This window comes from Aquarana catesbeiana, linkage group LG03, assembly GCF_042186555.1.
Source record: "Aquarana catesbeiana isolate 2022-GZ linkage group LG03, ASM4218655v1, whole genome shotgun sequence".
Taxonomy (NCBI): domain Eukaryota; kingdom Metazoa; phylum Chordata; class Amphibia; order Anura; family Ranidae; genus Aquarana; species Aquarana catesbeiana.
The window spans coordinates 683,575,574-683,588,227 of record NC_133326.1 but is presented as its reverse complement, the minus strand read 5'-3'; the positions used below and the strand labels follow the sequence as shown (position 1 = coordinate 683,588,227).

Genomic DNA, 12,654 nt, shown 5'->3' with positions numbered 1-12,654 from the left:
ATATATATATATATATATATATATATATACACGCACACAGGTTCTTCAAAATGTTTCCACACTTATTTTTTTAACTCTGTTAAATATATAAAAGTGTGGAAACTTTTTGAGGACCCCTAAAATATATATATATATTTTGGGCCCTAAAAATCGGGGATCTTTTCCTTGCCTCTCGTGCATACAATGATCTAGCATGATGAAAGGCAAATGTTTTTCTCATCCACAAAAGGGCTATAATATATCTATTATGCCCTGTACACACGACCGGTTTTCCCATCGGCATAAACTCCTGAAGGTTTTTCCGACGGAGTTCCGATGGAATTCCGCCCAAGCTGGCTTGCATACACATGGTCACGCCAAATTCCGACCATCCAGAATGCGGTGATGTACAACACGTACGACGGGACTAGAAAACGGAAGTTCAATAGCCAGTAGCCAACAGCTTTCATCTCGTACTTGCTTCAGAGCATGCGTCGTTTTTGGTGCATCGGAACAGCATACAGACAAGCGGTTTTTATAAATTTTTTCCGCCGGAAAAATAAAGAACATGTCCTCTAAGTCCATCTGAATTTTTGACAGAAAAAGTCCGATGGGGCATCAACACGGTTGAAATATACGATGAAAGGCTCACATCGGACTCTTTCTTGTCGGACATTCCGACTGTGTGTACGCGGCATAAGAGATTATTATACCTGTCAGTCCACCTATGTCATCTATATTATTAAAGGTCCGTGTAGTCTCCTCTATGTGGGGGAACCACACAGAAATTAAAGGATCACATTGCGAGACATAAGTATTCCATCAGGGACAAACTAGAAAATCTGCCTTTATCGAGACATTTTGTAGATAAGGGTCATACAGTCTCCCAACTCAGATTCATGGTGATTGACGAGGTTTCAAGAAATAGACGGGGTGGTAATAGAGAATTAGAGCTTAAAAAGAAAAAAGTGCATTGGATACATCGGCTTGATACCCTTCAACCTATGGGGTTAAATTCAGATTTTCATCTATTTATTTCTTTAATGTTGCTTTTCTTGGTTATTGTGTAATTTTTCTTGTTTTATGCTATGTTATTTTTTTTGGTCATAAATCATGTGTGTAATTTTGATCAATTGCACTTTACCAATTACCACATATGTGCATGTGTGTGCGTTCAATCGATTAATATATTCTGTGAAGTGTGGAAAACGGTCATACCTGTTTTTTTCGTTCCAGGATCCTTTTTGTACAATAGATTTTGGACTTTTATTATAATGTGTCTTAGATCCAGTGATTGATTCCAGACAGGCTGGCTGATTACCTAATAGTATGCAGATGTATCTGCTCTATATAAATTGTACCATGTATGTCATTATTCATAGGCACCATGTTTTGAAGAAGGGCATGATCTGTATTAGTCCAAAACTGTTACGATGATGGCCTACATACTTTTGATGTTTTGATTATATTTTTCATTAAAACATTTTTTGTGCAGCAATCCCTTTTTGTCGTTTCCTATAATATATGCCTTTGGGAGGGCTTGATTGCTTGCACTTGTTACTTTGACCGACGTGTACCTCACCCTTCTGAACATACATATATACATATATATCTTCTCCCTTATTGACATATAAGGTTCTTATCTGGTACACTTTTTTTTATTATCGGCTGAAAAATTTGCTCTTTTTTTTAATAATGTTTTAAATTTTTGTAATACTTCAATTGTATGTAACAATTACAGTACTGAACAAACACTGCCACCTTCAGGCTACAGTAGCATCTGCGTGCTTATTTTTATATTACATATATTTTACCCCCTCCCCAACAAACACACACACACACACACACACACACTCAAGTCTCATCTGCATTTTGATGTTGCATCAAAGAGACCCTCTTGTTTCTTAACTTATGATATTCACTGTAAAACAAACTTACTTCCACAGGACCCTCTAAGGGGACAGGGTGTTTAAATTCCACATACTCGCCCTCTGCGGAGAACATCCCTGCACCTTCATATTTGTTGCCAGCCTGGTGATTTTACAGGAAATGAAAACATATTCAGATTAAGAGAACCAATTGGGTTGTGTCACAAATAAGTACAGGTATATGAAAGAATCAGAATACTCAGACTTCAATTGTTAGAAGTGTACAGTCTTAATTATTAAAGATTCGGCTGAGGTCTGACCAATGCAGTCCTATCAATTCCTGATCTCACACAATGCATATACAGCAGATGAGAACCATGTGTGAGGTCAGGAGGTTGAACAGGTCAGAAAGTGTCAGACTTCAGGTTACCGCCGACCCTCTGATTTCTGCAGAAGTGGTTTCTTCCTTTCAGAAATATTGAATGCATGGGTGAGCCTGAAGATTTGCACATGCGCATACTGCAATTTGTGGTCCATTGCATAGAGTCAAGACTGTTCATGCATGTTCGCTAATGCTCTGGTTGAAGCATAGCAAATTTAAGGAAAATTGCTGGGTAGTCGTCAGCTCCTGTGACTCATGACCGGACCTGCATCTTGGTATTGTGTTTGACCCAGCTTGCCTCCTGACTGCGTTATCCTGATCTCTGGTTACTGACCTTGGCTTATGTTGTGAATTTGTCCTCTGACAGCTGCTCTGGTCTGGTAACATCCCCTTTCTACATAGACACCTGCTGATCTCACTTCCAATTGTTGCGGTATCCAATTACAATACTGTGTGGCATTTTCCAGAATAACCCAATATGCATCGCACGCGGCCAGTTTTTACATGGAGCTAGCAATATCCTCAGCAAGTTCTTTCCATTGATGGTTCGTTCGCTGTTTGGACATCTTACAACTTCACAGATGTAAATACTCAATCCAAAAATTCTCTAATCTATTTCTACATTTTTGCATTCCTTCCTATTAAAGAAGATCTAATTTTTTTTCTGTTCTGTCTCCTATTAGATAAAGTACACATGTATCTTATCCCATGTAGCTAATGCGGCGTACGCACGGTCAGACTTTGCGACCGGACTGGTCCGACGGACGCTGACGGACCAAGTCCGGCGGACAATCCGACCGTGTGTGGTCTGCTTCGGACTTCCGACAGACTGTTTCGGTCAGAAATCCGACGTACTTTAGATTTGAAGCCCGCTTCAAATCTTTACGTCGTAACTCCGCCGGACTCAGTTCCTGACGGAAAGCCCAATCGTCTGTATGCTGGTCCGACGGACCAGATACGACGCAAGGGCAGAGTACTGCATCTCGCGCTCGCTGCAATAGGAAAAACAAATTTTCCTATTGCGGCGAGCGCGGGGCATACCAGGCCCTTAGGTCTGGTATGGATTTTAAGGGAAAAATCGGCGTGGGGTCCCCCCAAAGTCCATACCAGACCACGATCCGAGCACGCAGCCCGGCCGGTCAGGAAAGGGGGTGGGGACGAGCGAGCTCCCCCCCCCCCCCCCTAAACCGTACCAGGCCGCATGCCCTCAACATGGGGGGGTGTGTGCTTTGGGGGAGGGGGGGTGCCCTGCAGCCCCCCCTTCCCAAAAGCACCTTGTCCCCATGTTGATGAGGACAAGGGCCTCTTCCCGACAACCCTGGCCGTTGGTTGTCGGGGTCTGCGAGCGGGGGGCTTATCGGAACATGGGAGCCCCCTTTAATAAGAGGGCCCCTCTTATTAGATCCCGGCCCCCCACCCTATGTGAAAGAGTATGGGGTACATGGTACCCCTACCCATTCACCTAGGGAAAAAGTGTCAATAAAAAAACACTACACAGGTTTTTAAAGTAATTTATTAGACAGCTCCGGGGGTCTTCTTCCGGCTTCGGGGGTCTTCTTCCGACTTCGGGGGTCCCTCCGGCCTCTTCTCCCGGCGTCCAGTTGGTTCTTCTCCGCTCTCTCTGGCCTCTTCTCCCGGTGTTCGACCTCTTCTCCCGGTGTTCCAGTTCTTCTGCTGGCTCCTCCGCTATCTTCATGTCGCTCTTTTGCTAGCGGTGGCTCGGACTTCTGCCTTCTTGTCTTCTTCCCTCCTTCTCTTCTTCCGATGTTGACACGACGCTCTCTCCGGCTGGAATGCTCTCTGAGCGCTCCGATGTGACTTATATCGGCGGTGACCCCGCCCCCTTATGCCATCACAGTCCCTGAGCATGCTGGGACTGATGTTTTTAGAGGGGCGTGGTCACCGGGTGATGTTGACCACACCCCTAAAACGTCACAGTCCCAGCTGGCCCAGGGACTGTGATGGCATAAGGGGGCGGGGTCACCGCCTATATAAGTCACATCGGAGCGCTCAGAGAGCATTCCAGCCGGAGAGAGCGTCATGTCAACATCGGAAGAAGAGAAGAGGGAAGAAAGCAAGAAGGCAGAAGTCCGGGCCACCGCTAGCAAAAGAGCAGCATGAAGATAGCGGAGGAGCCGGCAGAAGAACTGGAACACCGGGAGCAGAGGTCGAACACCGGGAGAAGAGGCCAGAGAGAGCAGAGAAGAACCATCCGGACGCCGGGAGAAGAGGCCCAAAGCCGGAGGAAGACCCCCGGAGCGGTCTAATTACGTTAAAAACCTGTGTAGTGTTTTTGATTTTTTTTTGAAACTTTTTCCCTAGGTAAATGGGTAGGGGTACCCCATACTCTTTCACATAGGGTGGGGGGCCCCCTTATTAAAGGGGGCTCCCGGATTCTGATAAGCCCCCCCCCCCGCAGACCCCGACAACCAACGGCCAGGGTTGCCGGGAAGAGGCCCTTGTCCTCATCAACATGAGGACAAGGTGCTTTGGGGTGGCGGGGGCCGCAGGGCGCCCCCCCCAAAGCACCCACCCCCCCATGTTGAGAGCATGCGGCCTGGTACGGTTCAGGAGGGGGGGGGCACTCGCTCGTCCCCACCCCCTTTCCTGACCGGCCGGGCTGCGTGCTCGGATCGGGGTCTGGCACGGATTTTGGGGGGGACCCCACGCCATTTTTTTGTTGTAGGGGGTTCCCCTTAAAATCCATACCAGACCTAAGGGCCTGGCATGCTCTACGACGGGGCTCGCAAGGTGTCAATCTCGCCGATAAAAGCGGCGAGATTGACTTCCTTTTCTAGTCCCGTCGTACCCAAGTCACGTTCAAAATGAACGGACTTGTCCGTGTGTGGGCAAGTCCGTTCATTCTGAAAGTCCGCCGTAACTCTGTCTGTTGGGAAGACCGGCGGACCTAGTCTGCCGGGAAGTCCGGTCGTGTGTAGACAAGTCCGTCCGTTCAGAAAGTCCGGCGGTAGTCCGCCGGAAGTCCGGCGGGAAGAACGTTGCACCTAGTTTCCCAGAAAGTCCGGTTGTGTGTACGTGGCATAAGTGCTTCATAAGTCTAGTTATGAGGTCTGACCTGCCTCCTCTGCTTCTGCCACAGTCGATCCGACAACAGCTAGGAAGGAGATGGCTGTTTTGTAATGATAGCTGATCTTGGCTCTGAGTACTTTCCAAAGACAAGCAACAGCAAGAAGAATGCAGAGGGGAGAGGGTGGCAGCCTCTGCATTCCTCTTGCCATTGCTTTTCTGTGGAAGGCCAGAACAATATTCCCAAGACACATGTTCCTTTAAGAGGCTGTAGAGTAAGTGGGTGCTGAAGTGACCGACTGCTGGAGACTGTAATGACTCAGAACAAAGGATATGTCACCAGCGCACCAGGGAACTCCATAAAGGGTCAAATGTATGGCTGAATGGACTTGTGAATTGGACAAGAACTAGCTCATAGAACGTATGGTCCCATGGGATGAGGATAAATCTGACTCACATAAACTTATGTGGACAGTATGGTCTCATTTCAGATATTCCCCTGACTCCTTTATCTCTAACAACATCTGAGGTTTCAATTTTTCCCAGGGACCTTCACATGGTATCACCCCCTGCCCCCCTTCCTCCTCTCCTTCTCCCCATCTTTCTCCTTCCTCTGTTTCTCTTCATTTTTTTTTTCTTTAAATTATAATTCACACTATTGTTTTTATACCAGTTAATTTTAAGCTAGCATCATTGTGTTGCCTGCTAACCCAGATATCGTGTCTCTGGCTAAAACGGATATTACTAGTGGGTTTCCCTTTTTTTTTCCCCCCTTTATAATTGCTGTTTTTTCAGTGTAGTCTAGTGGCTTATGTTAACCTGTAGGCATGAACCCTACTGGGTATCTGTTTCTTGCAGCTTGCAGTGGCTGCTGGTGCTGCCCCCCCCCCCACCGCCGGGTCCGCCCTTGCCCCATCCACAATCGTGGCTTCCCCTCCTTCTTGGCACAGCAGATGGATGAAGCAGTAGGAGAGCAGCCAGGTGGACAGAGGCAGGCCATGCTCCAACAACAGAAATCGTCATCTTTCTTCTCCCAGCTCAGGCTGCATGGCAACTCTGCCTCTGCACGTCCCCGCCGGAGACTGCACGCTCATTGGCTGCCGCCAGCTCCCCTGCCTCCTCCTCCACTCCTCTACTCCTCCTCTCCACTCCAACCACTGCCGCATACATGACACAAGTGGGTGGGCTCGGGGCTCTGCGCCCTGAGCCCACCCTTTTTTGAAGCCAATTAGAGCCTCAGGCTCTAATAATGTGCTTCTAAAGAAAAAAAAAACCCTTGTAATACATGCATCCGGCACCCTGCACATAGATTAGGGGCCGAGCACATGGATCGGGGGCCCCAATGGAAGGGCCGCCACTGTTTTTTTGTAACCACTGTTTGAAATTGAAAACATTTTATTTTCTTTATTATTCTGTTCTACATTGCTTGTAGCTTATCATAATATAGATTTTCCGAATCCAGACACATTTGTTCAGTTACAACCTGTTTTCCTATTGCAAACCTGTATTTTCTGTAAATACTTAATAAAAAGAGGTTAAACATAAAGGGTCAAATGTTTCATTAAATGATCACATCACGGCTAAGAACAGCTGGACCCTTTATGGAGTTTACTTGTCTGATGAAAGGCACATTAATCATTTTAGCATTGAGCATTGTAAAAAAGGCGGACTAACCTTTAAGTTGATGCCTAAGGCCTTCATTGCTGGAAGGACGGAGTATAGCATATACTTTCTCTACTGCTCCCCTTATAGCATTATGCTTATGATTACAGTACAGGTGCTTTTTACAGATCATCATTTACTGGGCTATTACCTTCTGGATCTTGAGTGATTTGATATTGTCAAAGCATTTCTTGAGATGTGGTTGAACGGCCTCTGGGTTCCGGGACTGTCCAAGGATCTCCAGCAGATCGTCATTGGACAGGAAGTAGAATCGTGGGAAGATTTGACGCTTTGTCTCCAAGTACAGGTCCAGAGACTTCTGTATACCCTCCAGAACCGCATTCATCTCACCCAGCTTCTCCAGGAGGCCTGAACATCAGATAAAAACCAGCTGTCATTAATGGAAAACGTCTGCTTTGATTTTCAAAAATATATATATATATAATATATACACGATATGAATGTTTTAAATTGAGTTGTAGTTCAGTGAGTAAAATAAGTATCTGATCCCCAAGCAAAACATGACTTAGTACTTGGAGAGAAACCTTGTTGGCAGGTACAGAGTTAAGACATTTCTTGTAGTTGGTTACCAGGTTTGCACACATCTCAGGAGGGATTTGGTCCACTCTTTACAGATCTTCTCTAAATACTTAAGGTTTCTTGGCTGTCGCTTGGCAACTCGAAGTTTCAGCTCCCTCCATAAATTTCCTATAGGATTAGGGCCTAGAGACTGGCTAGGCCACAACATTACCTTTTAATGTGCTTCTTCTTGAGCCACTCCTTTGTTGCCTTGGTGGTATGTTTTGGGTGATTGTCATGTTGGAAGACCCATCCATGACCCATCGTCAGTGTTCTTGCTGAGGAAAGAAGGTTCTCATCCAAGATTACAAGAATACATGGCCCCTCAATGCGGCAAATTTGGCCTGTATCTTTAGCAGAGAAACGGCCCCAAAGCATAATGTTTCCACCTCCGTGCTTGACTGTAGGGATGGTGTTCTTAGGATCATAGTGAGCATCTTTCTTCCTCCAACACAGTGAATCGAGTCAATGTCAAAGAGCTCAATTTTGGTCTCATTTCACCACAGCACTTTCTTCCAGTCCTTCTCTGAATCATTTAGATGTTCATTGGCAAACTTCAGACGGACCTTTGCATGTGCCTTCTTAAGGAGGGAGACCCTGCGGGCGCTGCAGGTTTTCAATTAATGGCGGCGCATTGTGTTACCAATGGTTTGTTTGCTGACTGTGTTCCCAACTGCTATGAGATCATTCACAAGCTCCTTCTGTGTAGTTCTAGGCTGATTCCTCACTTTTCTCATAATCATCCTCATCTCATGAGGCAAAATCTTGCATGGAGCTCCAGCCCGAGGGCGATTGATGGTCATTTTGTATTTCTTCCATTTGTGAATAATCACTCCAACAGTTGTCTCCTTCTCACCAAGCTTCTTGCTGATCGTCTTGTAGCCCATTCCAGCCGTGTGCAGGTTTACAATCTTGTCCCGATGTCCTTTGACAGATCTTTGGTCTTGCCCATGATAGTGATGTTTGAATGCAAGAAAGGAATTCTGTGGACAGGTGTCTTTTATACACCTAACAAGTTTGTCGTTAGGAGCACCTTCTTAAATTGACAGGACTAATCTGTGTAACACATATTGTAGCCAGTCTGTGGGAGCCAGAATTATTGTTGGTTGGTAGAGGATTAAATACTTATTTTACTCACCGAACTGCAACTCCAATTTATAACATTTGTATCGTGTTTTTTCTGGATTTTTGGTTGATACTCTGGGGCCGATTTACTAAAACTGAAGAGTGCAAAATCTGGTGCTGCTGTGCATAGTAGCCAATCGGCTTCAAACTTCAGCTTGTTCAATTAAGCTTTGACAATAAAACCTGGAAGCTGATTGGTTTCTGTGCAGAGCTGCACCAGATTTTGCACTCTCCAGTTTTAGTAAATCAATGACAAAAGTACTCTGGAGTGTCCTTTTGTCATGTAATGAGTGATGGTGATGATGCATCAGTTTCCCCTGTGCTGTTTTTGCCCTTTCCATTTTTTTTTTGCGTTGCCAGAAGTATACTAGGCTAGTTTGTGATGTATTTGATTTATTTATTTATTACTGAGAATAAACACAATGTACAAAAAAAACTGCGTATACGCGAATTTGGATTTAAATCAGGCCAATAGCTAAATACACAGATGAAATGCATATAAAGGGAGTTTATTTGATTCTCTGTCCATTCAGTTCTGAGATTTACACAACTCTGCCACACAGTGGAGCCCTCTCTGGCAGGGCAGGAGACCTGACTTTTGCAGTTCAGTAACACTTATGCCCCGTACACACGGTCGGACATTGATCGGACATTCCGACAACAAAATCCTAGGATTTTTTCCGACGGATGTTGGCTCAAACTTGTCTTGCATACACACGGTCACACAAAGTTGTTGGAAAATCCGATCATTCTGAACGCGGTGACTTAAAACACGTACGTCGGGACTATAAACGGGGCAGTAGCCCATAGCTTTCATCTCTTTATTTTTCTGAGCATGCGCGGCATTTTGTGCGTCGGATTTTTGTACACACGATCGGAATTTCCGACAATGGATTTTGTTGTCGGAAAATTTTATAGCCTGCTCTCAAACTTTGTGTGTCGGAAAATGTGTGATGGAGGCCACACACGGTCAGAATTTCCGACAACAAGGTCCTATCACACATTTTCCGTCGGAAAATCCGACCGTGTGTACAGGGCATTACAGGTCTTGTCCCTCACCTAACCTGTGACTGGACAGTGATAGAAGCAGACTGATAAGTTCATCTCACGGTCACTCTACTTTTTCCAACTATCAGCATGCTCCTTCTTAGCACACGAGCACTGTAGCACAAAGAACTGTCTCTTTGTACTGCTTCTCCCTCTACCAGTTTCAGCTCTACCAAGTCAGATTAAGATACCTACACTGCTGGCGTTAAATATTAAATATGTTTAAGGATGCATTAACTCCTTTACCTTACCCTTTCTCTTGGAAAAACATACAAAAAAAGTTGCATTTAAAATGATATATATATATATATATATATATATATATATATATATATATATATATATATATATGCCCTAGAAGTATTCCTTTCACTGAGGCAATACTAATTTGTCTTATCTAACACTAGGTGCGTGTAATCCTCTTTATGAAGACTTCAGGTTCCTGATGTTTCTCCTGAACTGCTTACAACTATTCCTGGTCACCGGCGGCCAGAATCTGACAGTCGTGAACCTGAAAGCGCTCAGAGTAGAACGCTTCCAGGTTCACAACAAATTGATTGATCCTCCCTCCGCTCTGCCATCCTGGGGATCCTACCCCCTTAGCATGTACCTAGATTTTCACTGGGGCTCAGGGTACCGTAAAAGTGGTTATCCCAAGTAATGTTCAAAATTAATCATTTCATATAGAATTTGAAAGCCTAAGTAATACTTGAGGTCAGCACTAGGGAGGTTGAAGAATACAAAGCTGTATTCATTTTTGTATTTTAGGTCTGCCTGGAGGTCAGCTTTAAAGGAGATACAAAGCGCATCCTCAATCGGCGGCCCTAGGCGTACCACCCAACACACCTGGAAAGTGGGTCCCACTCAGAGCATTGTTGTCCTTGTTCAGTCTGTCCATGATGTTTTTCCAGTTGATATTTACTTGGTCAAACAATTCCTGTGGCAGTTGCTTTCGGATGTCCTCTCCCATAAAGATGTTCTGTACGGAGGAAGACACAGTTGAGGATGAAGCTTGACAGAATTATATTTATTAAACCATATAGCACGTGGAATAAATCAATGCATCGGGTCTAAATGCCAAATCTTAACAGCATATACAATAAAAGTATATAAAAATAACACAATTTTTAATATTAAGTTTAACAAAAAATAATACAAAATTAATACTAAATAAAAATATCTAAAAAAAAAAAGTAAGTAAATAAATAAAATACAATAATAATATTAATTTAATAAATAATATATTTCAAGTTTTGGTAAATGTTGAGAAGTTACTGCAGGCTCAGCTCCACCACTATATGTTTTTATACCTTACTTTTAATGAATCTCCAAACTGATCACGTGGCCAGCAGGGTTCCTTCCTTTTTTTTTTTTCCTTTTTCGACTTTCTCCTGCAGTAGGTGGTTTTACATGATGCGGAGAGATGCACTGATGTAAACATGGCAACACTGTTCTCTGAATCATTATACTGTGAATTAAGGGGCCTGTGGAGATGCCCCCTTGGGGGCGGGTCTCTGACACCCTTGACCTTACAATATTTCCTAGTCTTCCCACTTGTGTGATGCTGGGCATCCTTTAACAAGAAAGTCTGAGGACATCTTGTAGCAAAAGAAAAGTACAGTGAGGGACAGCTATATGCTGCATTTGGATTGTACTGATTCATTTTACTGTGAATGAAGGGCACTGTGGTAATGCCCCCTTGGGGGCGGGTCCCTGACACCCTGCACTTACGGTGCCTAAAAAAAGAAAACTCTTGCTAATGACCTCTGTGATGGGTGTTGAGTTCCCATTGTCTCCAAAAGCTCCAGGCAGAATCCCTTTTTTTTTTTTAATTTATTTATTTATTTATTTTTTACAATAAGAATTTTTTATTAAGGAAATAATGGCGTACAAGATGTACAAAAGCAGGGCAAGTCAATGCAATGAGCATAGACCATCATGACGTTTCAAGGTGGGAATGGAAAACAAAACAAAAAAAAATTTTTGATAGAATAGATTGAGCATGGGTTATATCTTTAAGAGCTTTTGCAAGAAATTTGCCACATTTGTCTCTGTGCTCATAGTAGAAGCCTTTTCTAAAGTAAAGAATACGCGTCGCTTTGAGGTTAAGCATAGAATTTAATTGCTCCCTAGCTTCTAACAGCTCCAAGGAGGTAGCTTCTGCATGAGATTGCTTATGTTAGGATTCTAGTAGTGCGAGTTTTTTTTTTTTTTTTTTTTCTGCCAGTTACGCAATATCTTTGTTGGCTTCCTTCTTTTTATGGGTGCCCAAGCGGATAAGTTCTTCGCGTATGACGCACTTATGAGCCTCCCAGACTGTCATGGGTGACACGTCATCAGTTTCATTAAGTTGAAAATAAGTTTTAAGTGCCATGGCAATTTGCGGACTTGTGGTGGGATCAGATATTAGCGTGGGGTTCAGTCTCCAGTTACATGGTTTGGGAGGTTTGTCATTCTGCGCCAGGGAGATCGATACCGGGCAGTGGTCTGAAAATGTTTGTATGCCTATGTTGGCTGCTTGTAGTAGGGGCAGATCGCGTTGAGTGATGAAAATGTAGTCCATTCATGAGTGTTTTTTATGTAACGGTGAGTAATACGTAAAGTCTTTACCTGTAGGGTGTGCCAGGCTCCAAGTATCTACCAGGGTCAGTGAGTTCAGCAGAGTTTTAATTTTCTGTAAAATTGAATATGAGATACTAGACTTGCCATTGGAGGTATCCTGCAAAGGGAGTAGGGGGACATTAAAGTCTCCTCCCAATATGATACAACCAGTGGCAAAGCTTTTAAGTTCATCTACCAAATGACGACAAAATGTTAGGTGTCCTGAATTGGGAAAATATGCATTTTCAAGATTAACCTGTCTATTATGCCATAACCCCTTCAGGAATAAAAATCGACCCTAGGGGTCTGCATATTGTTGAGTCACCTTAAAATTTGAATTTTTTGGTAGCAAAATCGACACGGTCTTGGCACGGAATGGGATTG

The 12,654-nt window shown here is 44.0% G+C and overlaps 1 protein-coding gene across 1 annotated transcript in view; it reads right to left on the bottom strand.

Moving 5' to 3' along the window:
- DNAH2 (dynein axonemal heavy chain 2) overlaps window positions 1-12,654 on the bottom strand; it is a 391,751-nt gene that overhangs the window by 187,835 nt on the left and 191,262 nt on the right. The window contains exons 29-31 of the mRNA XM_073623723.1: window positions 10,516-10,648; window positions 7,070-7,287; window positions 1,918-2,010 (exon numbers count right to left, since the gene is read on the bottom strand). Of these exons, the coding sequence (XP_073479824.1) occupies window positions 1,918-2,010; window positions 7,070-7,287; window positions 10,516-10,648 (444 nt within the window). The remainder of the gene's footprint in view (window positions 1-1,917; window positions 2,011-7,069; window positions 7,288-10,515; window positions 10,649-12,654) is intronic.